The 23,327-nt window shown below is 38.7% G+C and overlaps 1 protein-coding gene and 1 long non-coding RNA gene across 7 annotated transcripts; one reads left to right on the top strand and one right to left on the bottom strand.

Moving 5' to 3' along the window:
* Positions 1 to 266: 266 nt before the first annotated feature.
* LOC137226395 (uncharacterized) lies at positions 267 to 4,529 on the bottom strand. Its single transcript, XR_010944335.1, has 3 exons — positions 4,301 to 4,529; positions 1,760 to 1,851; positions 267 to 696 (listed from the first exon to the last, which is right to left on the bottom strand). It is a non-coding gene; the product is annotated as an uncharacterized lncRNA (long non-coding RNA).
* NABP1 (nucleic acid binding protein 1) lies at positions 3,531 to 12,044 on the top strand. Of its 6 annotated transcripts, none has more exons than XM_067741163.1 (6): positions 3,531 to 3,576; positions 4,434 to 4,659; positions 7,194 to 7,265; positions 8,854 to 8,929; positions 9,591 to 9,657; positions 10,630 to 12,044. In XM_067741163.1, exons 3-6 carry the CDS (start codon positions 7,204 to 7,206, stop codon positions 10,797 to 10,799), a joined length of 375 nt encoding a protein of 124 aa, XP_067597264.1. In that variant the 5' UTR covers positions 3,531 to 3,576; positions 4,434 to 4,659; positions 7,194 to 7,203; the 3' UTR covers positions 10,800 to 12,044. The 6 variants fall into 6 exon arrangements, with proteins under 6 accessions (XP_067597264.1, XP_067597261.1, XP_067597263.1 ...); XM_067741160.1 differs by having other exon boundaries at positions 3,536 to 3,576; positions 4,434 to 4,572; XM_067741159.1 differs by having other exon boundaries at positions 3,539 to 4,136; positions 4,434 to 4,572.
* Positions 12,045 to 23,327: the final 11,283 nt, after the last annotated feature.

Raw genomic sequence — 23,327 nt, 5'->3', positions numbered from 1 at the left:
ATGTAACAGACAGTTGGTTTTAAATTCCACTTCATAAGTTAGTGTATAAAATGAGAAAACCCACTTCACATGAATTATTAAGTAATATATAAATAAGTATACAGTGCTTTTAAGGTAAAATGCCTGGTACATAGCAAATCCTCAAGGCATGTCAGCATTTAACATTCTAGGGATGATTTGTGTTTAAATATTACTAAACATTACTTATGAGGCTTTTGATTAAATGTTTTAAAGAAGATTAAGACCTTTTTATTTTTGACCTTGCCAATTATGCTACAAAGTGGATTATCTCTGTAATGTGAGAACACTGTAGTTCTTGTTAATTTTTTTTATTGTTAGTTTCACTGCACAATATGTCTAGTATCAAATAGTATTTGGCCAGGTATTTTATTGATGTTGTAATAGTTTAAAATAGACGAATAGTACAAAGAAAGTGAAAATGACCACTGGGGTCCCAGAAACCAGAACCTGGTAGTGAGCACGGGTAGTGGGTGGTGGGCAAACTTATGCACAAGATTCTAATGGATGCCCTTCGGTATTTTACTGGATCTGACCAAGCAATATCTTCTTTACACGGAGTAGTGGTGTTGAGCTTCTGGGCATAAACCTCTCATCATCTCAGAATAAGTCTATGTTTGGGCTATGAAAGTGCGGAAAGTGCACAAACAGTCTTAGAAGCAAGACCACGAAGTAATCCTGCAAAGACAGTAAAGAAGCAGCAATATAGTCATTACGCTCTAACTGGCTGGGCATTGATGGATCTTTGTTTATTTCACTGAATGGTAATATTAGGAAAGATTATTTGGGTGGCAATAGTTGCTCTTCTAGACATCTCCTTTCTTTTTTTTTTTTTAAATTAACCACCACCCTTGAGGAGTGATCAGGGATAGTTTAAACCAACTGACCTGGGTCGAAGAGTTCCTAAACTGCCCACACCATCTTGTTTCTCAAGACTGCCTTTAGTTTTGGTGAATGAGAAAGCATTTGTTGCCATTTCCTTTCTGAGAACTGCTGAGTTAGGAGGAAAGGAAGTGAGAGATGTTCGACTGAATTCTGTCCTGTGGGGGAAGTGCAGGGCTGGGCTGGGCTGTGCCTCTGAGCACAAGCTTCTACTTTTGTGGGGCTGGCTTCCCAAGTGTCTGGTTCCTCTTTCTAAATGTCTGTAAATTGGTTTGAGCAGTCCTACCTAATCCCCTTTCTGGGAACAAATGACCCAGGGTTCAGGGAGTGGCTAACTTTCTTTGCCTAAACTCTGGGCCAGACTGGGAGTCTATGGGAGCCCTGACGTTGGATGTGGTTCTGCCATTAACTCACATGTTTCATCATTGTTTTACTGGATATTGAAATCATGCTTATAATAATATGTTACACCATTTTCCAGCATTACGTCAGTGTCTTTGGCACACTGGACTTTATTTGTCCATGAATTGAAAGCTTCTGCTTCCTTAAGAATGTATTGACTCCCCTGTTAATGTTGTGATTATCGTTGAAACTCATTTCTTGTGCTGTAATATATCTATGCTGTTTGTTTGCAGGTGTTTGGGAAGTGGTGTTGTTGAGCTAAAAATATTCAGAAAGATTCAAAGAAAAAGTCTTCTGCCACACAAATTCTGATACTCTTCTCAACGTATCTGATACCATCTCAAATAGTTAATTACATGATTCTCTAAAGCCCTATAGATATATGTTGCTGCTAAAACTTTATTTAGTCTGCTTTTGACTCATAATTCCACTACTGCACTTTAAGTCTAAAAATTACCTTTAGGCCGGAAGGCTCTGGTGTCAAGATTGCCTAGATTCAAAACTCAGTTTGGCCTTCTCCGGCTATGTGGTCTCAGGTGATTTCATCATCTGTAAAATGGGTATAAAAATTAGCGATCACCAAGTAGAATGTAGAAAAGATTAAGTAATCACAGCTTAAGCTACTATTGTCTCCTTTTCTTTAATCATAGAAAATAGGCAAGGAGAAAATATTTATTGAGTATCTTCTATTTGCTAGGCACTATTATGAGCCCATGCAATCCTCTGTGAGGTAGACATCCTTTTATTTTCAGATGATTAAATTATGACTAGAAAGCTTAATCAACTGTCCTAAAGGTCACACAGCTAGTAAATCGTTCACACCTAGGTTTGCTTCTAAAGCATATGTCTTTTTCACTACACAACATAAAGAAAACTTTATTCATCTTTTCCCTCCCCAGGTTATAATGTTTCAGGGTCTCCCACTGTTGTCACACAATTATTTTGTATGTACGAAAACAACTGCATGACTTGATAGCTCATGAAATGACATGGAGGAAACTTAAATACATATTACTAAGTGAAAGAAGTCAATATGAAAAGGCTACATACTGTTATGATTTCAACTATATGACATACTGGAAAATGAAGACAGTAAAAATATCAGTAGTTGCCAGGGGTTAGGGGAGAGGGAAGGATGAGTAGGTGGCACACATAAGATTTTCAGGGCAGTGAAACTACTCTGTATGATACTTTATTGGTGAATACATGTTATTATACATTTGTCCAAAACCATAAAATGTACAACACCAAGAACCAACCCTAAGGTAAATTATATGGACTTTGGGTGATGATGTGTTAATGTAAGTTCATCAGCTACAACAAAGGTACCACTCTGGGGGGAATATTGATAATGGGGAGAGGTTATACCTGTGTCGGGGTAGAGAGTATAAGGGAAATCTCCATACCTTCCTCTCTAACATAAAACTACTCTAAAAAATAGTCTATTAAAAAACAAACAAGCATAAAGAAAAGCAACATGGGTAAGAGATGTAATCTAGAGAAGGGTAAGGAAAAGTAATACATTTGCAAAGGAATTTAACTACTTGTCTATCTGCCTAGCATTATAGAGTGAAAAGCACCAAGACTAGGTTGGACAACTTGTGTTGACGCCCTGCTTGCTCACAAAGTTCCTGGGTGACCTTCAGCAAACTACCTCACCTTTCTGGATCTCAATTTTAAATATGCTTAAAATGAGGCGGTTGAGTGGATCTCTAACTTCCTGTCCGGCCCTAAAATTCCTGCCTTACAGCTAAGGACCCATCCCTACCTTTTTTTTCTTTCAACCCAGACCAGCCACCCTAGCCTGAACCTTGTTCTTACTCTACTGCATACTTTTTGGCGTACCCACTGGGTCCTAAAACACAGCAACCGTTCGCAGTGACTGCGAAACTAAAGGGCAGGGGGGCGGGAGGACTGAACTCTGAGGGGAAAAAAAAAAAAATGCATGAAAACCCAGAAGACTGACAGCAAGTGATAGAAACCTTTAGATGGAAGACTAGGCAGGGTAGAGCCGACGCTGCGCAGCGACGGCGGAAGCTGGAGGAGGGTGGGGCGGAGCCGAGATCCGATTGGACGGCTGAGGGGGCGGGGCCCGCGCTGACATGCCGGGGAGGAAAGAGGGAGGCTGCGCTGGCGTCGCCTGCCAGTTTCCGCCCCTTGGCTTCCCCGGAGCCTGGAGGGCGGGGCTCGCCATGGGACGTCACAAGAGGCGGGGCGACCCGGGGGTCCAGCCGGCGCGCGGGCGCGTTCCGCAGTCGGTGTTTGGTGCTCTGGGTGCGTGGTAGTTTGGTTTCTGCTCTGGGTTCGCTGTCACAGCCCGTCACTACCCGGAGCCCGGGACAGACAGGGCAACGCCCGTGTGTGTGTGTGAGCGGGACTCAGGGCAGAGGCGTCCTCTCGCTGTCTTTTTTTCTTCCTTTTATCCAAAGAAGGGGGCAGTTCTCGCGCTTGCCTTCCTGTCGCCCCGTTGGGAGCGGGGTTGGTGTGCGGAGTGGTTCGTCTTTTTTTCTTTTAAACTTGTGAGCGTTTTTGGTTTTGTATTTATTTTTTTCTCCCCTTTTTTTTAGGCTCAGTGCCGTCTGGACTGGTTTCATTGGTCCCTGACTAACCGCTTTCTGCCCCTTCTCTCGCCAACCCCGCCAAAGGTCGCCCCTCTGCCCTCGCCCCTGGCCCGGGGGGTGGGAAGCTTTGTCAGGCTCCCTGCCCACTCGAGTCTCCGCAGCGTAGCAGCACCTGCTTCAGTATGAACGGGGTCAACGACCCCCCTCTTTTTATAAAAGATATTAAGCCCGGACTGAAAAACTTAAATGTCGTCTTTATTGTGCTGGAGATAGGTAAGTGGGGTCCGCAGCCCGCCTCGCCGCCCTATGTGCGTCCCGGGACAGGAGGGAAGGGCGCCGCCGCCGCGAGCCGGGGGCTCCCGTCCCCCTTTCCTCCCTTTCCTCTCCCCTCCCCCATCCACGTGGCCCCGTTGGCCCGAGCTGGGGCCGTAGCCTACCTGCGGCGAGAACCCGGGGCTCGACCTCTTCCCACCTTTCAGGTGCATTTTGATCCCGGAGGAGGAGTTAGCTTTTTGGAAGTCCTCATTATCTAATACACCCCTCCCCATTTTGATTTTTAAATCCTCACAGGACGCGTGACCAAAACCAAAGACGGCCATGAAGTGAGATCATGCAAAGTAGCAGATAAAACTGGCAGCATCACTATTTCCGTGTGGGATGAAATCGGAGGTCTTATACAGCCAGGGGATATTATTCGGTTGACCAGAGGGTAGGTGTGCATAAAAGGGTTGGGGGATCAGAGTGCCTCCCAAGTAGGAGTCTGCGGAATCGGAATTGGCTGACGCCCGGGACCTTGGCAAGTTCTAAAATTTCATCTTTTCTGTGGGCCACCCCGAGGATTTTTAAGCCCCTTCAGTGTTAACCTCAGGTGATGGACGGCATTGGGATGTAACACCTTCATCTTTAAAAGCAGTCAGTTTCAGCCGAATCTAAACAACCCCACCCTCAGTTTACAGATTAAGTAGATTTTTAAATACTGTTCTGGGATTACTGAGTCTTTTTAGTAGATTGTTAAAACTAACATAATCAATACTTCATCTTTTTCATAAACTATTTAATATAGTTGTCACTTAGCTTTTTTTCCAACCTTTTCCCCTTTTTAATGACTTTTGAGATCCTGCCCGTATTTTATTTGTATACTCATTTAGACAGTGGGGACGTAAATCGAGATTGTAGCTGGAGAATTTAGTAGGTTTTGTAGTGTGTCAGATTTGTACTCGGATGTAAAAGTTGAGAGAGGAAGTTTACAATATCTGGAAGTCACATTCTTGAAAATAATTTCTTGTGCCTACTGCTGTAAGGTCAATGTTGTACAAAAACAAAATGATGTGCAGAAAATGTTTGGCAGAAAGATGTCTATGATACCTCTGTCCAAAAGAGTTAGTTGGCAGATTGGCTTTTAAAAATAATTTAGTACAACCTTTTTTTTTTGATTAGTAATTAGACTGCCTTTAGAGATTTACCAAGTATTAGGAGGATAAAATGCCAGAAAGAGGTCTTAAAAATAGATTTTGGAAGCTTTGTGGTCAGTAGAATTGTAATAATTCATTGGTGATAACTGTAGGAAAAGTGGGTGGAGATTGACGTTGGCAAAGTACATAGAATCTCAGAAAAGTGTTGGATCACCCTGAAAGTAGGAGCTTAGAGCCCTTTGATAGTATTTTACAGGTCTTACAACATCTTCAGGAAGTGAGGCATAGTATCATCGAAGAAGGAAGTGAGAGTCAGGACATTTTTTTTCTTATACACTGACTCATTATGACACTGGCTATGTCTTTTTAACTTTCACATCTTTAACTTGCACAAAAGAGAATTTCTTCCTGGGAGGATATGGTAAGAATTAGCATAATTAAAGTTTTTTGGCTGCCAAAGTATCTCATCCAGTGATTAGAAGTTATTTTATACACTGTAAACGGCATCTCTTTTCAATTATTTCATATTTTGTAGTCACGGAAAATACATAGATGTGTCCATCAAAAAAACTGTGGAAAAACTAAGTCAGTAGCCTTATAGTATCTATAGGATTTTAAGGAGTATAGTTACCAAGGAGTACAGTTTAAAGGAAAATTCAAAACCAAAGAAACTCTACTGTTACTTCAGTGTAACCTTGAAGTTATTACACTTTTCAACTTCCTTTTCTGTAAAATGGGAATACTTATACCTTACTAAAGTAACATATCTAGCAGAGTCTGGCCCATTGTAAGGCCCTTAAATTCTGGTTGAATCTAAGAAAAGTAGCTTTTGAAGAAAGGTATACATCTCAATAATGGTAATTTGAATATTGGGATGCATATCAGAAAACCCTGCAAACATTGATCTCATTCCTGAAATAAGTGAAAGTTAAATGTTTTAGTTGTAATAACTTCAAATTTTCTCTCAAAATAGGCATTAATTTTTACTTTAGTAAGGTGAAATATTAGTGCACTGTCTCCTAAGTCACTTTTTGTGTAACTTAAAAGTGGTGAGTGGAGTCTTTAATAAATAACCTTTACTAAATGAAGAGAAATATATAATGTGAAATGAGAAAAATTTTATTAACCTGTATTAAAAGATGAACTATCATTATACTTAAGCAATATTTGGTTATAATTTATCTTTCTAAATCATGAAGTTACCATAGTAGTTGTACAAAGAACCACTGAAAACCAAGCCTTGGGCTTATTTTATACTATTGATGAATTTACATTTGTCTTAGATTTGTGAATAGGATTATTTTATCTAATGATGCTTCCTGCATTCAAAATTGTTCTCAGTAAATAATTGTTCAGCCAAGTTGTTGCTAAAAACTGGGAATTTGGAAAAGCAGATAAGCGAAAGATTTGTGATCATAGTTTTTTAGCCCCTTGATTAAATTTTACTAAATTTTCAGTAGCTTAAGAATAACACATACTAGCCTATGTGTTTTATGGAGGCAAAGGAAAATATATATCAATATCTGGTAGACCAAGTACATGCGTGTAAAAGTAAACACTAGGGTGTTGATTTTATATGCCCTGTGTTTGAAAAGTAATTCTGCTTGAATCTCTGCAGTTTGAACGTTCTCCCTTTCTTAATTGGCTAAAGATGTGATCTTTGGAGTATAACAATGCTTGCTTTGCAAAAAGACTTCTATTTTCTAGGGTTAGTTATCATTTATATAATTATGTCAAAATTTGGCAGTAGAGTTTTCTTTGCATTATTCCTTAGTAAGTAACAAGTTAATCAATGGTAGATACAGGGTTTGAGCCCCACCTGCACCCCAATACAAAAAAAATAGTATAAAGATTTATTTGATTTAAGTAGAAGGAAATATACATATTTCCATAGAACTGATGTTTCTTTTCTTTCTAGGTATGCATCCATGTGGAAAGGATGTCTGACACTTTATACTGGAAGGGGTGGAGAACTTCAAAAAATTGGGGAGTAAGTATCAAGATGCATTTCATATAATTGAATAAATTACAAATAATATGTACAGAATAACTGGTAGGTATAAACGATCAACCTATTTGTTGACTTTTTGACTGTAAACTGAATGCTTGCAGCAGCTTAACTTTGCATGTATGTGCTAGTTTAACACCTATCAGTACTGTTTCCTGTGGTTGAGAATGTCAGTTTTTCCTGGCAAAGAGCATTAAGAAGCTGCACTTGAGACAATCCCCAGTGGGACCGTTTCTGTAGGCTTTGCGAATGTATATCTTTCAGATGTCACAAATGCCATTTGAAGTAAGTTCTGTATGTAAAAGGACTTGCAGCAATGACAATTGAAGTCCTGTATTTATCCACAGTCTAGGTACCGTACAGGCAGCCACAATGCACGCTTCTATAAACTACTACCGTGGTAATCTCTACCCTGACTTGGAGGAACCATCCTCTCTAGGGGTGTAAAGGTAATTCAGCCTCCATGCTGGCCTAGACATTTGGGATGTACTCATAAAGTATGGTGTAGGCAATGAGCCAAATCATAAAATCCATTCTGTTTGGTTAATGCCTGACATCAACTTAATGCCTGTCAAAATAGAGGATATCTAAAGAGAGAAGCCACAAATGGCACCAAAAATAAATAAATAAATAAAGGAAGGAAGGAAGAATGTGTTCTACACTACAGGAATAAGATACTTTGGGAAAACTAAGCAATCTTGCTAGCTTTTAAAGATCAGAAACTGGTAACACTATGCTTTCGCTTAGGAGGAAAATTAGGATTCACTTATGTTCGTACTTAGAGTAGTAGTAGAGCAATGTGTTATGAGAGGTCTTAGCATCAATATTACAGAAAGATTGAGGATCCTGTTCTGACTTTCACGTATAGAGAGGTATTTATAATAATGGAGGTCAGTTATGTGAAGAACCACTGGGGGTCACTCAATACATAGTGACTTTGTCAGGGTCAGTCCAGGAGTTACCAAAACTGATTCTGATTTATTTGTGGGTTGAGGAGCTAAGAAAATGCTCGTGTGTAATGTTTATCAATATACACCATAGTCAGCTGATAAGAAGCATTGGGATAAACCGTGTCTTGATAGCCAGTTGTCTTTATTCATGCCTGCAAAATCCACTTTTAACCTTGAATGATTATCTTTGCAGATTCACAGTGATTGGTCAAAGAGGGACGGGATGAAAGTGTGTGAGTGGATCAGTGCAAATCCATCACCAATGCTGGAAAAACTCTGGAACCCTAATAAACATGGTTCAGAGGCATCCATCAGCCTATGTGGAAAAACAGGACAAAGATGTGTTTCTGTGTCCTTGATCTTTGATAAGGACAGAAGAAGAATTAAAATACAAAATAGAATGTTTTAAACATTGTAGGCAATCAAATATTTGATTTTTTTTTTAATGAAACATAAGCATTTAGAAAGTTTTTGTTGTAAATGAATAGAGTTAGTTAGCATATTGCTGTTTGGTAATTCATTTGACATCTACATTCTTTATTCCTGAAAGTTATGCATGTTATGTAAAGAAAGGTTGATTATTTCAGAAGTCATTCAAATTGTCCTTTATTGTCTTTCAGATTTTGTATGGTTTATTCAGAAGTGCCAAATTTCAGTGAACCTAACCCAGATTATCGAGGACAGCAGAACAAAGGGGTAATTAATCCAAATGTATTGTCTGTTTTTATGATTAGGCTAATTTTGACTATGTACTATAAATCTGTGGCTAGGTTGCCAAGCTTTTCATACCCTAAGTATAATGGAGACGATTTTAAAAAGAATCTTTTTAAAGATTCTTTAATGGAATTCTTTTCCATTTTATATGTTTTGTGAGTGAGTCTGTATAGGTGTCTGTAGTATCATATATGAAATGTACAGTCAGCCCTCCATATCCATGGATCATTCAACCAACTGGGATTGCACTGGTTGAATTTGCTGATGCAGAATGTTCCTATACAGAGGGCTGACTACAGTATGCCATATTGCACAAGAAACTTCAACATCTTCAGATTTTGGTATCTGGGGGGTCCTGGAACCAATCCCCCTGAGATACTGAGGGACGACTGTATGTGCCATTTAGCAGTTTAGCACTTTTGAGGAGCAGGGAGTAATATCAGGAAGGTGTAAGATGTAACAGAAGCTTTGAAAGGTCTGGAAACATTCCTGAATATTTTAACATTGAAAGGACTTGGATAAATCTTTTTAAATTGTTTAAAAACCCTTGAAAGTTTAAAAAAAAACAATGGCTACAACATGTTATAATAATATGGTTTTTTGAAAATCTTCATTTGATTACATTAAGGCATTTTTTTAATAGGCACACAGTGAACAGAAGAATAATTCCATGAATAGTAATATGGGTACAGGTACATTTGGACCAGTGGGTAAGATTTTTTTTTTTTGGTATATTTGTGATCAGGTGTAAGAATTAAGGGAATCTATCTTATGAAAATATAACTGATTTTTCTAGAAAGCAGATTCCCTCTTAAGCTAATTTATTGAGCACATTCTATATTTAAACATTTGGGCCAGTTACTGGGTGAACGTTGGCTAATAATAAATCTAAGTTTTGGTGATTCATTATGTTATTTTCCATTGATTTTTACAAAATTTCTGTAATCTAGTGATTATTGATAATAGATGCAGAATAACTGGTTATTTTTGTGTACCGAAAGCAGTTTATCTTCAGATTGATGCTCACCTTAGTTTTTCACATGCTCATAGCTGCCTCTTTAAAAGATTGGCCTTTACCCCTCAAATACTCTCAAAGGTCAATGGTTGTTACATCCTTGTTAAAGGTCTTTTGAAGCCTTTATTCTTAAAGACCAGAGGAAAAGTCTTTTGTGATTGGAGTTCATTAAGGTGGCTGAAGTTTTATTTGACCTGTTGTCTACATGTTTGAGCACAGCTGATGATCATTATGCTGTGGGACGCTTTGGTTTTTCCTTTAAAAAGTTAGAATTACGTGTCTCTTTTAAAACACTGTTAACCTTATTTGAACCAAATGCCAATACTTATATACCATTTTGCTTTTGCTTTTTCCCTTATAATGTAGGTAGGGCATTAACTATGCTTTTTTCCTACTTTATTGATTTCTTATTCTATTACCCAAGTTGCTCTTTTTTTCCTCTCCCTAGTAATGCAAGCATCAAGTTAATATATTTACAGTAATTATACATTTGGGAAAACCTAGGACTCAAGCTGAGTTTTTTCCAGTAGTTTAAAAAAATAATTAAATAAATAAATAAAGGAGTTTGTTTTCCATAATACTTGTAAGCATTAATAGCATGTGTTACAACTTCAAATAGATGTACTTCTATTTGAAAATGGTGATGATTTTTTATATCCTTTTTTAGGAAACGGTGTTCAAACTGGCTCAGAAGCAAGGGGATGCCAATTTTCATATGCTGGTAGAAGCAATGGCCGGGGACCTGTAAATCCACAGCTACCAGGAACAGCTAATAATCAAACAGTCATGACCACAATAAGTAATGGCAGGGACCCTCGGAGAGCCTTTAAAAGATGACCTATGCCAAATACACACATGTAGTTTTTAAACTACGTGCCCTACTTGAACACTTACTGCACTTTTATTTATTGTTAACTGTGAAAACTGTCCTTTATCGGTTTCCTTTTATGTTTTTGGTTTGTTAACAAGAGTGGTTTGTTTTTTATAGCAGAACTATTAAGCTGCTCGAGTATCCTATTGAAGAATGGGAACACTGAAGAATAGGGGCATTTATTTTTAGAGCAAAAAGATCTTTGGATATCCTCTAAAATACCTGCACCCATTTCATGGGTGAGTTACTTACGACATCAGCATTTTAGCTTCTATGAGTCTATTTTCTGTACAAACTTTGTAATTTTTAAAATAAGGCTTAGTGGGAGATGTTCTTTTGGCTTAAAAACAGATATGGCCAACTAAAGCAGGCTTAGTGGGAGATGTTCTTTTGTCTTAAAAACAGATATTGCCAGCTAATGCAATAACCACCAAAAAAGCAAAAACATGGTTAATGCTAACAGCAATTTTTGAGTGTTTGTGACTCCAGGAATGATTGACTTCTCCATTGAGTGACTGCCATTAAGATTTTCCAGGGACTGAATCATCCTAAACTCTTGTTCTGTTACCAAAAAACATATTCTTTATCAGAATTATGGAATAGAATGTGATCTGTATTATAACAAATTTTTAGAAGAAAGCTACATTTCCTTTATCTTAGGGTAGTCCTGTTAATACTTACCAGCTTCGTGCATTACACTGAATGGAAATTTAAAACTGAGGCCTTGAATGTTTATTTTCTTAAACTACTATGTCAAATATTGAAGTTTAATTTGAGGGAATTATGAAGTCATAATAAACATTGATCTAATTTTTACAAATTATGGTAGATAAATATTATAGTGAAGGCAATTCAAATTGAATTTATGTAGAAAAATGTAATCTTAATTTATGGCGTCCTAGGTACTTGCAGAAACTCAGCCTGGAGCGAAATTCCTAGGTTCTTACTTTATTTGAGGGTATGTGTGTGTGTTTATTGTCAGTTTCTGAACACAATTCACAAAGCCTTATCAGCAAAAGTTAAGAAATGGCTCTCTCAAAGAAGCAAATACAGCTTTATTTAGAAATGTAAAGGTAGAATTTATTTATGTGTTGTAAGTGGTGTCCAGTTCCACTTTTTACTGTGTGGTGGGTAACTGGTAAATTTTTCCTTTGTTGGAATTAAACTCTTCTTCAACATTATCTCTTGAATAAAACTTGCGTTAATGTTAACAGACCTACCTTATTTTTGCTCTTTTAATGGTTTACAATGGAGAGCCAGTACCTTTTACTGTAATTGTAATGATGACTTCAGCCTGGTGACTACTTAGCTTTGTATTTGTCACTGTGTCTTTTTTCCCCACCTCAAATAACAATAATTTAAGTGGACTTTGTTTCCTGAAAGTGCCATAGCGTGTAAATATAAAAATTTGTGCCAGATATTTGTTTGCTCTAATCCAGTGTGTCTAACAGGTATTTCAGTATGTCACATATTAGGCACTGTGTGGATAGTGTTAAGGGGTAGACGAAATAATGAATAATCTCAAGAAGCTTATTGTTTATAGTATTTCAGTAACTGGGGATTATATGTTATAGAAATAAGTTTTTCCTTTATTCCTATACTGATGATTATAGTTAATTTGGCTTTGTGACTAGTATTTTTTTAAGATGTTCACAAAATTACAGATGTTTGGAATAAAAAAAATTATAAATTAGTACATAATTTTTTTTTTTTAAATCTCAGTAGATGTAGGAGCACTAACACTGAGTTGTTTGTGGGAGATTAGTGTTACAGGTCATTTTAAAAGAAAGGATTTTGGAGTTCTGGAAGATTAAAATAATCAGGTATGGATTGCTGAGCTTCCAATCCTGGCCTTATTTTCTCTTCACCTGTGATGTTGGGCAAGTTATTCCACTTGAAACCTCTGTAAGCCAGGTTCCATAACTATAAAAACAAGTAAGTGAGTAATAGTACCCCTTTGTATAGTTAAGATTTTCCTGTGTGAATGAGTAGAATGACTTCTGGCTCATAATAAGCAGTCGAATGTTTGTTGTCTAGTCATACCTCGAGAACAGAAGAAAATGCAGGGTTAGGTGTGGAAGTATTGTTACCCTTTATTGTGTTGAGATTAAGTAGAGAAAGACCTTGTCTTTTACTTTTGTAATTGACATTTGCCTCAATCATTTAACCTTGTTGTTCTGTATTTTTTATCATTTATTAACAAATTTCTTTTTTCTTAAGGGAAGCCTTCAAAACCAAAGCAAAGTGAGTTGCAATCCATAATGAACATTTGCCTTCCCAGCCTGCTTGGACAGTACTCATCAAGAAGTTAAGAGGAAGAAAGTTTCCTACCTTCCTCCTTCCTGGTGCTTTCAGCTATCAACTTTTAAATAAGTTTAAACACCTTCCCGAAAACAAAAGCCATTTAGTATAGAAATATACACTGCTAGGTTTGGGTCCCACTTTATTTTTACAAACCAGTTCTGAAGTGGATTGAAGTCTCATTAGGCAGGTGGCCCCTCCTGTCTAGGCAGGTTGTTTGGGAGTTGCTACAGTACAGACATGGAAAGATGAAACCCATAAGCCCAGATGATGATGTATAATAGTGAAAGCTGCAGTATGCTTTCCCATGGACACTTAGACTGGTTTTCCTATAGTATACCAACTCAATTTTGCTTTGTTCCTGTAGGTTTAGTAATTGCGTTTTAAATTTGAGGACAGTTTAGCTTTAGACTACCCTAAATATTTGTATCACTGAGTATTTGTCACTTGTATTTTTATCATTTAACATTTTAAGGGTGTTTAATTTTCTGGGTTGAGTAATAATGCCAAGGGAGTGATACTAAAAACAGATGTGAGGTTAGTAAAAAAGTAATCTTATGATATATAAAGAACATTTAAAGTATAGGAAGATTTAAGATAAACTAAAAAGTTTTCTCAGAAGGTGCAAATTGAGAATATTTTACATCAGTCTTAAGACACAGTAGCAGTTGTTAGTTTAAGTTTATGTGGATCTGACATTCCAGTTTGCTTACTGACGTGACTTCCCTTTTCTTATACCTTAATAATACCATTAAGTATCATAATGTACCATAATGACTGATTGCTCCAAGCACTTTTAGGCTGCCATGACTCTTAAGAGACTTTAATGTATTCACAAAAGTTCTAGAGACAACAAACCAGAAAACCATGTGAAAAGCAGTATCAACATGGAACGCTTTTCCACACCAAAGTCTGTTCTTACCTCTAGACTTGTTCTTGGGAAAACTTGCCCTATGTTGGCCTCTTTTTTTTTTTTAATCTATTTTTCCTTCTCTTAATTTGTTTTATCCCCTGTCTTATGAAGGTGAACATTTCTAGTAGAAGAGGGTCACAGTCGATCTCTGGTATGGGTTTAATGACAGGGGTAAAAGCAGATATACTTGGCCGTAGTGAAAATCTGTGTATTGAGGTTCCAGCCAATTATTAAGTAAATGGAGTAAACAGCCCACATTTCACAAAGTAGCCATAATGACTAACAGTTAAGTTATGCGTCTGAGGAAATCTAATTGTGACCTTGGAAAAACAGCACTATCGTGAATGATAGTATGTTAGGACCCGAGGGAGAAAAACATTCTACTTTCCAGGTGTATTCAAGTTTTTTCCAAATTCCTCAAGGTTTGCTTTGTTAGGGATGCACAAGAATTTGTCTTCCAGAACTGTGACCACATTACTCCAGGTTTCTGAGCTAAAAGGGTATAATGATGTTTCTTAAAGCACTAATCACAGGCAAGAGAATCAAGTCCAGACTGACAAGCCCCTTATTTAGTATGTTTCCTCATTAAGAACATTATGTCCAAAGATGTTACGAAGAGCTGTTTACCACAATGAGGTAATCAGTATGATGTAAAGAAGATGAACATTTTAACAAGTTTGGCTAGTAGACATTTAATCACTTAAGTCTTTTTAAAGGTCTTGATAGGTAATACACAATCTTACCGTGGCTCCCAAAGTTTTAAAAACATGCCTCCTGAAAACTTAGGGACTAGATGTTGAATTATATTAGAGCCTAGGTCTCCTGAGGCTGTTGACACACCACAGTCCTCACTGTCATACCATGTGTATTGTCTAACAGCCTCAACTGAAGGACCATTGACATGTCCTTAAAAATCAGGTCTTTAACCATTTTCAAAAATTTGAGTACCTTTAAAAATATTTCACGCCATCAAAATTTATGCTTTTGGACATAGAGAGTACAGTTTTTTGGTCCACAAATTGAATAGATGTTGAATAAAACTTTCAAAGAATGGTTTATAAACCTATATGAGATTCTTCCCAGGAACTTGTTAAATGTATGGATTATTTCTCTACCAGGAGGAGAGTTTATAAGTGTAGGTCTGGGAGAGCTGCACTTGAAACAAAGTCCCTGAAAACTTTTGTCCCCTACCCTTGATATCTCCCATTAACAAAGAAATAACTTAATTTTGAAGTGTATGTACACACGTACACGTACCAGTTTATCTTTGTGAGGCCAGAATATACCAAGGTTCTGTATTATAAAATGTGGAAGAATTGTACTTGGAAGCATATATCTATGAAGGTCAGAATTGATGGGTAAAGCAGAGTAGTTCCCAGCAGAATGGAGTTTTGAGTATGGCCTCTGGATGTGAGCTGAGCACTGAGTTTTGAATTAGGTTCAAATAGAATATTTTAAGGTCAGATTACCCATAGTGGAATTGCCTGGCTTCCTTTGGACCTATATAGATCAAAGTGAAAATAAGCCTTTTCACCCTAGGTTTCTGTTAAAAAAAAAAAAAAAAAGGTTTTATTGTTGTTTATTTCAGCAAATCTGTTTGCAGCATCTTCTACCTTCCTCCTATCCCCCAAAGCGTTCCTCAGTTTCCTACTTTATTATGTAGAGAGATGCTGGTGGGGTTGGAGGCATGATAAATATTACTGAGAATGCCTACAGAACCTACCACTAACAGATCTTAATCCTGTTCTGTTCAGAGAGATGGATACCATAAATACTTTACATGAAGAAGTAATATACCAGGTATGATTTGACTGCCATGTGGGGCTAGTCTTTTGTTTTAAATATTTATAACCCTAGTAGGGAGCTGAGTAAGACCTCTGACCTAAGTCTCTGGATTAATTAAGATAGAAAACCAATAGAAACAGGGTAGTCAGCACAATTAGTGCCATCTACTGGGTGATTACTATATCGTTTCAGTAGTATAGAAATCTGGCTTAATGTGAGGAAAAGGTTCCATTATTTCATTATCGGATAGGAGTTTTTGATGGTTTAAGCATCATATGGAAGATCATTAAGGAGAAGTTGGGCTATCTGTTTAATTCTAGTTTATGAACAGGCAGTACCGACATCAAAAATAAATTCCCCTCAGTTAAGCAGGTTTATTAAACCCTGAACTGCCCCTAAAGCTACAGAAAATATGGGAATAGGTGCCAAGTTTTGTATGCTTGTTACATTTAACAATAATACTGGTGGGACGTGTAAACTGTTAAAAATACCTTTGGGTGGGTGGTGGTTTGGTAAAAACAGTTGAAGTAGAACACCAACTGCCCTTATAAATTTTATTCCTTTACTAGTGGTATTTTGTCAAATCCTGGCCAAGTGACTGCTGTTGTTCTTGGAGCTATGTTAGCTTTGCAGAACATAACCTATTTTAAATGCCAGGGACAATGTGCTTTGGTGAAAAGAACTGGTTTTGAACTGAGGAGATCTTGGTTTGAGTCCTAGATCTACTATTTCCTGGCTCTATAATCATGAGCTTCATTATGAAATGAGGATATTGGGGCTATATGCTGGCAGGGCTGTGAGAACTATGTGAGTCAATGTATGCAAAGCATCTGTTCTGTATCTAGGGCTTAACAAATGTTATGTTCTTTCCCCGTGAGCAGTGGAAATAAGAGGCGAATACTGGTCATTTCTCCATGCCATTAGTAGGAGACGATCTTTCCTATAATTTAGATCTGGAATATTAAGCAATTTATATAACTGCGATTAGGTTTTTTTTTTTTAGAAAGAAAAACAAGATTTTACAGTCTTCTGGGTGCAGAATAGTACGTGTGCTGACAATTTACCACGATTATGAGGATAGCATGTCGGCTTGAGTCTTCATCATGAAGTCTGCCCAATACCTGAGTACCCTGTGCTGTTTTTCCATTCACCTTTGCCCAGAGGGTGAGGGCATGATTATGAAGGTACAGGGGAAGAGGAAGGATATGTGGGCCAGGGTTTGTGTCAGGGAGGAGGTCAGTGGCCAAAGGGAGAACAGAGGGTGCTGGAAGGAATTCTATCTTCCTAGTGACAGTACTCAGGATTGCTGTGTATCCAGAGTTTGCTGGTTTGCTTCTGATAAAGTATTAAGTAACTTTCCCCAACGTTTTATTATGAAAAATTTCAAATATGTTGAAAGAATTGTAGTGTAAACACCTGTGTACTCACCAGAGTGATTTTACCATTACTATCTATGTTTTGTTTCTTTTTTAAAATTTTATTTATTTATTTAGTTTTGGCTGTGTTGGGTCTTCGTTGCTACGAGTGGGCTTTCTCTAGTTGCAGCGCGCAGGGGCTACTCTTTTGTTGTGGTGCACGGGCTTCTCATTGCGGTGGCTTCTCTTTTGCAGAGCACGTGCTCTAGGCACGCAGGCTTCAGTAGTTGTGGCACCAGGGCTCAGTAGTTGTGGCTCGGGGGCTCTAGCACGCAGGCTCAGTAGCTGTGGCGCACGGGCTCAGCTGCTCCGCGGCATGTGGGATCCCCCCAGACCAGGGCTTGAACCCGTGTCCCCTGCATTGGCAGGCGGATTCCTAACCATTGCGCCACCAGGGAAGCCCTATGTTTGTTTTTATTCATCCTATTCTGGACATCCATTAGTCCATTTTTAATACATTTCAAATAAATTGCAGACATCAGTGCACTAAATATTTCTCTATTTCAGCATGCCTGTTCACTAGATTTCAAGGTTTTGCTGTTTTTAATGTAAAATTTACAAAGAAATGCACAAATCTCAGGTGTACATTTGTGAGTTTTAACAAATGCTTATGCCACCTGTTTAACTCCAGCCCCTATGTAGATATGGAACATTGCCATCACTCCAGAAACTTCCCTCATGCATCTTCCCAAGCAAACCCCCCTCCCCATGGCTCCAGTGGCAGTCAGTTTTCTGATATTTTAAAAACCACTCTTAGCTTAAATAAAGGTAAAAGTTTCACGTGTGCCAAGGGCAGCTCTAGATTGCCTCACTGAGCTATGTAACTCCTGTTCCAGCCATGCCAGAGTGCTACCAAACCCAGCACCCTCACACACCTCACAAGTGTAATTCCATGACCTTGGTATTTTTTATTCTGTCTTGTTTCAATTTAGCTCCAGGACTGCCCTTACTAATATCTATTTTTTCCCCCTCAAAATTTACATCTGACATCCTAGATTCTTGGGGTAGAAACTGCTAGAATGAAGACCAGCTGAGTAGGAGGGCTTGCAGTCCCACGGGTGTGGCTGGAAGGAGTTGGCTACCTGGAACATACCATCTGCCCCAAGCAGCTCTGAGTCAGGAGTTGGAAGGGGAACCTCTGGCAGGACATGACATGAAGTCCTCTGGGATGGAGTTCCAGGCATGCAAGAGGCACCTTGGAACTTCAGTGTTTGCAGGTCAAGTGCTCAGCTATTTAGCATATTTTGAATCGAAAACTCTGATTTTCTTAAGGTTTGAGCTGACCAGAAGTGTCCTCTGCTCCTTATGGTTTTGCCTTTTCTTCTCACAGGTGGGAATTCAGAGTTATTATACTCAAGAGTGTAAAAGCTCCTTGCCAAGCAAAGAGCCCATCACTCTCATCTATAGGGAAGCATCCCTGGATGAAACACACTAAAGAAAACACAATTGTGTGTTCTTTCCCAGTTTGTGCACACATGTTTATATACACACATGTTAATCACTGCCAACAAAGCTTTTTCTGCATTAAGCTCCGCATTTCCCAGTCTTAGGTATTTTCCTTTTTTCATTACTTGGTCTTTCCACTTCTCTAATGGGTGACCCATAATTTATTGAGCACTTACTATGTGCCAGTACTATGCTAGTGAGTTCCCTACATTATCTCATTGATTCTATTAAATGACCCTGTGAGGGAGGTTTTGTTATCCTCACAGATTACAGATAAAAAGACTAAGATTTAGGAGGATTGACATAATTTGCCTGAGATCACACAACCAGGAATTTGTACTTTCAACTACCTAGCAATATGGAAACTGGGAGGCTCCTGCTGACTCACTGGACAGTGTGGACAGGAGATGGGGTTTGAATTGGTTTTAAAAGGGAGTGTAAATTCAGCTGTAGGTAGAGGCGGAGATGGAGAACAGGAATATAGAATTTGACTAATTCACATTTTCACTTGGAATTAGTCATACTTTAAATGTCAACTGAATATATACCCAATTAGTTAAGGAAATTTAGTTTACAACAGAGGTGGTATCTTGATAGGGAAACTGGAATATTTAGATCCCCTCCTCCCAACACACACAAATATTAGAAGAACATGGGTGAATTCCCCCATTATTTGGGAATGGATAAAACTTATTCTAACAATGGCTCAAAATCCAGAAACAAAGGAAAGATTGCACGATTAAAAAAGCATAAAGACAAATGATAAATTGGGAAAAATATTTAAATTTGTATCACTGACAAAGGGCTAATAGTCCTAATATATACAAAGCTTGTAAAAGTAGAGAAGACCAATCACTCTGTAGCGATTGATAGCGAAAAAATGGACAAGAAATATAGGCAGTTCACAGATAAAATCCAAATGGCTCCTAAGCATATGGAAAGAATGCTCAACCTCACTCATATTGAGAGATGCAGATTAAATTGCCACTGAGATACCATCACTCAGTTTTAGATTCACAAAGATATTAAAGTTTGAAAACATACACTATTGTATGGGCACTGACACTATGAGAAACAGGCACTTTCCTTCATAGTGGGAGGGAATACTAATGGTCTAATCCTTAGGGTTAGGAGGTTGGGGGATTTGGAAATTTTACATTTGAATTTGCCCTGTGGCTCAACAACCTTGTCTTTGGAGATCTATCCCTGTGACGGATTGCAAATGACTGCTAGAATACCTCTGCCTGTGTGCATATCTTTGGGTAGTCACCCTCTTCCCCATAACAATGAGCTTGTCTGAGTACCCTAGGACAGTAGCAAAGTTAAGGCAAGCAGAAGATTGAAAAGTACTTGTGCACTGGGTCTTGTTTTCTCTTGACGTGCTTGGAACCCTGAGAGTGCGACAAGAATGTATAAGTGAGTGCTAGCTAGCCTACCAGAGGGTGAGAGGCCACTCGTGGCTTCTTGGCCAGCAGCCGACCGACCTCCCAACATGTGAGTGAATCTACCTTGGACTCTCCAGTTCCAACTGAGTTGACAGCTGACTTCAGTCACATGAGTGAAAACAGCAGAAGGAAGGACAGGGCTGAGCTCTGCCCAAATTGCTGACCTACAGAATGTTGAGCTAATAAATGATGTTGCTCTATGCCACTAAGTTTTGAGGTAATGTGCTATAGATAGCAAAAGCTAACTGATACAATACTGAAGATACTCTGATACAAAAATGAAAAGACATGTTCACTGAAGCATTGCCTATAATAGCAAAAGACTGGAGACAACTGAGATGTCCACCAGGTCAGGGATGGTTGAATACCGTGCATTCACTCAGGGAATACTAAGCAACTGCAGCAGACATCTCTACATTTACGAAGTGATTTTCAGGATATACTGTTAAGTGGAAAAAAGCAAGGTACAAAATAGTACATATAGTGTGCTACCTTTTTTAAAGAAAGGGGAATGTGAATATTTTTGCTTTTATCTTTAAAAATGGTAGAATTGACAAATTAATGAAAAATGATTTCTTAAAGGAAAGGGAAGAGGACACAAATGGAAGCTGGACTGCACTAAATGTTCTTTGTTTTGTAGCTATAACTTTAGAATTATGGAAATGTTTTGCATATAGCTGTATACAAACACACACATATATAAAATCATGAGAAGACCCCAGCTGAGCACATGTGAGACTCACTGGGAGGTTGGCTGAGATGCCAGCAGAACTCACCGGGAAGCCACCCATTTGGGTGCTGCCAAACTCTCTGGGAGGTAAGTGCCCCTATGCGGCTCCTGAGCTGCGGCTGCCTGCGACTATAAGAACAGGCAGGGGAGAGCACAGTGAGGCCTGGAAGAGACACCCCTTCCGCCTCCAGGGTCCCTCTGATGTCCTCTAACGATAAAGCTTAACATCTTGCCAGCTGGCAAAAGAGAAATGTTTCTAGGGTCCAGCTCCAGAATCACACACTGGAACAAAGAAGGGTGGGTTTGGAGCTGCGGAATGTTAAACTGATAACTGGCACACATACTGAGGTATTTATAGATGAAATAATAGGATGTCTGCAATTTGCTTCAAAATAATTCTGTGGGTGGGGTATAGATGAAGCAAGATTATTCACATGTTGATAACTGTTGAAATTAGGACTGGTTTATAAAGGTTTATTACACTCTTCTCTCTAATTTTTATATATGTTTTTCTCATATATATATGACTATATATATATGACATTTGTTTTCTCATGTGTATCTCATATATATGAGATAAACGTATCAATGCATATGCATGTATATATGTATGTATAAACGTTTCCTACTCATTTTCATTATAAAACGAGTTTAAAAATGTGAATGCAAACACAGTATCTGTTCCTAGGAAGCCTACACTTTATATTGTAATCTAGTAAGCTAGGACTGCTAGAATTTGGGAGAAGCCAGCTATCGGCCATATGCAATCTGAGTATGCCCTGACTGGGAAGACAGAAATGTCACTCTGGCTGACAATGGGAGAGAAAGGGATTTCCCTCCTATTGGCAAGTTTGGGGTGGGGCTAGGAGGCCAATACAGGTAGCAACATGTTCTTAATATTGAAAGGGGCCAAAACAGTTGCCTTAAATGAGTTAAGATGTGTCAGCACTTAAAACAGTGCTTAGGGTGTTCTAAGTGCTGTGTAAGTGTTTGTTGTTGCCATTATTTCATGTTAATGATTTTCCCATTATCAACTAACCTGAAATATGCCCTTTGCTGACAAGGCCCCCTCCTTCCCTCCTGCGGTAGTATCTTCAAGACTTCATATAACCCAGAAATTCAGACCTTGAACTGTTGAAGGAGAGAGCTGACTAGTACCCAAGAGTGTCTTGGTTTCCTCTTTTTCTTGCTTTTCTAGGAGAGAGGCAGCCAGCAGTACTGGTTACTGCAGCAAATGCAGCAACAACAGAGACTACCAGCAGTGCTGGGGGCAGAAAGGTGGCCACGGCAAAAGTGCAGGTCACAGCGAGGGCAGCAGAGCCTGCAGCACACAGCGGGGCCCTGGACCAGGGCAGGGTACTGATGGGGCCCCGGAGGAACTCAGTGCCCAAAGGGGCATTGTAGGCACCATGTAGGTAACTTCCAGGGCCCAAGGAAGTAGATGAGACATCTGGCCACATGGCAAGGGTGGGGTGGGGTTGTAGATGCCAAGGGGTTTAACAGTTAGTGGGACGAAGTTGATTAAACCTTGACTGGAGATTTTGGAGGAGGGTGTTTCATATACTGCCCCCTCAGTGGTGGTGGTATGTGCATGTGTGTGTGTAACGCCCGCATGCATCTGTGCATGTGTATATGGACATCTTTTTGCATGCAACAGTGGCAATAGGAGATTCAATCCCCCGGTGAAAAGGAGTCAAACTTCATATTTAGAGTAAATAGACAAATAAGTGAACACTGCTGGGTAATCAACCCGATACACATTTTTTTTCTCTACAGTGGAGTTGCGTTTCATACACACACACATTTAAATTATGGGAATTCAACTAAAAGTGCTTGGCTTAGCAAACCAACAGCCTACACAACAATAAAAAACAAGGTAAAAGTGAGAGAAGGACAAAAATATTTATTTTAATCGTGCATCCACCATGACACCAACAAGTGGTGCTCCCCTGTTGTCTAGCTCTTGTGTGAGTCTCAGGAGCGTCTTGCTGCTCCGTGGGATTCTAGCCCTTAAAGGCATGGTTGTGTTTTTTGTTTTATGAGTTTTTTTTTTAATAGAACATGCACTCTAAATGCAAACCAGCTACCTTATTCAGAACTCAATGAAGAATACCAGCTTCTCACTCTCTCTTCTTACAAAATTAAAAAATGTTGGAAATTATATTTTTCACTTATATTAAGTGGAATCATTTGAAAGTGATATATATTACTGAGTAGGGCTGTATACACAAAATTATGCATTCCAAATTAGTTTAAGGGAATAACAAATTTAGCTGCTACGTGATTTTATTTTACATGCTGACTTTAGTAGACCTATCCCTGCATAAAACATGGCTCCTCTGTATGATTTCTGTTACATATAATGAATCAAAACAAATGTCTCATTTGTAGGTGTTGAATTAGTGTGGCACAGAGGGTGTGTCACAATTCAATGTTTATCATTTTATTTCATACAAAAC

The sequence above is a fragment of the Pseudorca crassidens genome, chromosome 6 (genome assembly GCF_039906515.1).
Source record: "Pseudorca crassidens isolate mPseCra1 chromosome 6, mPseCra1.hap1, whole genome shotgun sequence".
In the NCBI taxonomy this organism is placed as follows: domain Eukaryota; kingdom Metazoa; phylum Chordata; class Mammalia; order Artiodactyla; family Delphinidae; genus Pseudorca; species Pseudorca crassidens.
This window is presented reverse-complemented; position numbering and strand designations above follow the sequence as displayed.

Excerpts from the sequence above, each read along its gene's own strand:
- NABP1 (XM_067741159.1), top strand. The coding sequence starts at position 4,046 with ATGAACGGGGTCAACGACCCCCCTCTTTTTATAAAAGATATTAAGCCC. Across the intron at positions 4,137-4,433 it reads CTTTATTGTGCTGGAGATAG|GACGCGTGACCAAAACCAAA; the intron begins GTAAGTGGGGTC and ends AAATCCTCACAG. Across the intron at positions 4,573-7,193 it reads ATTATTCGGTTGACCAGAGG|GTATGCATCCATGTGGAAAG; the intron begins GTAGGTGTGCAT and ends TTTTCTTTCTAG.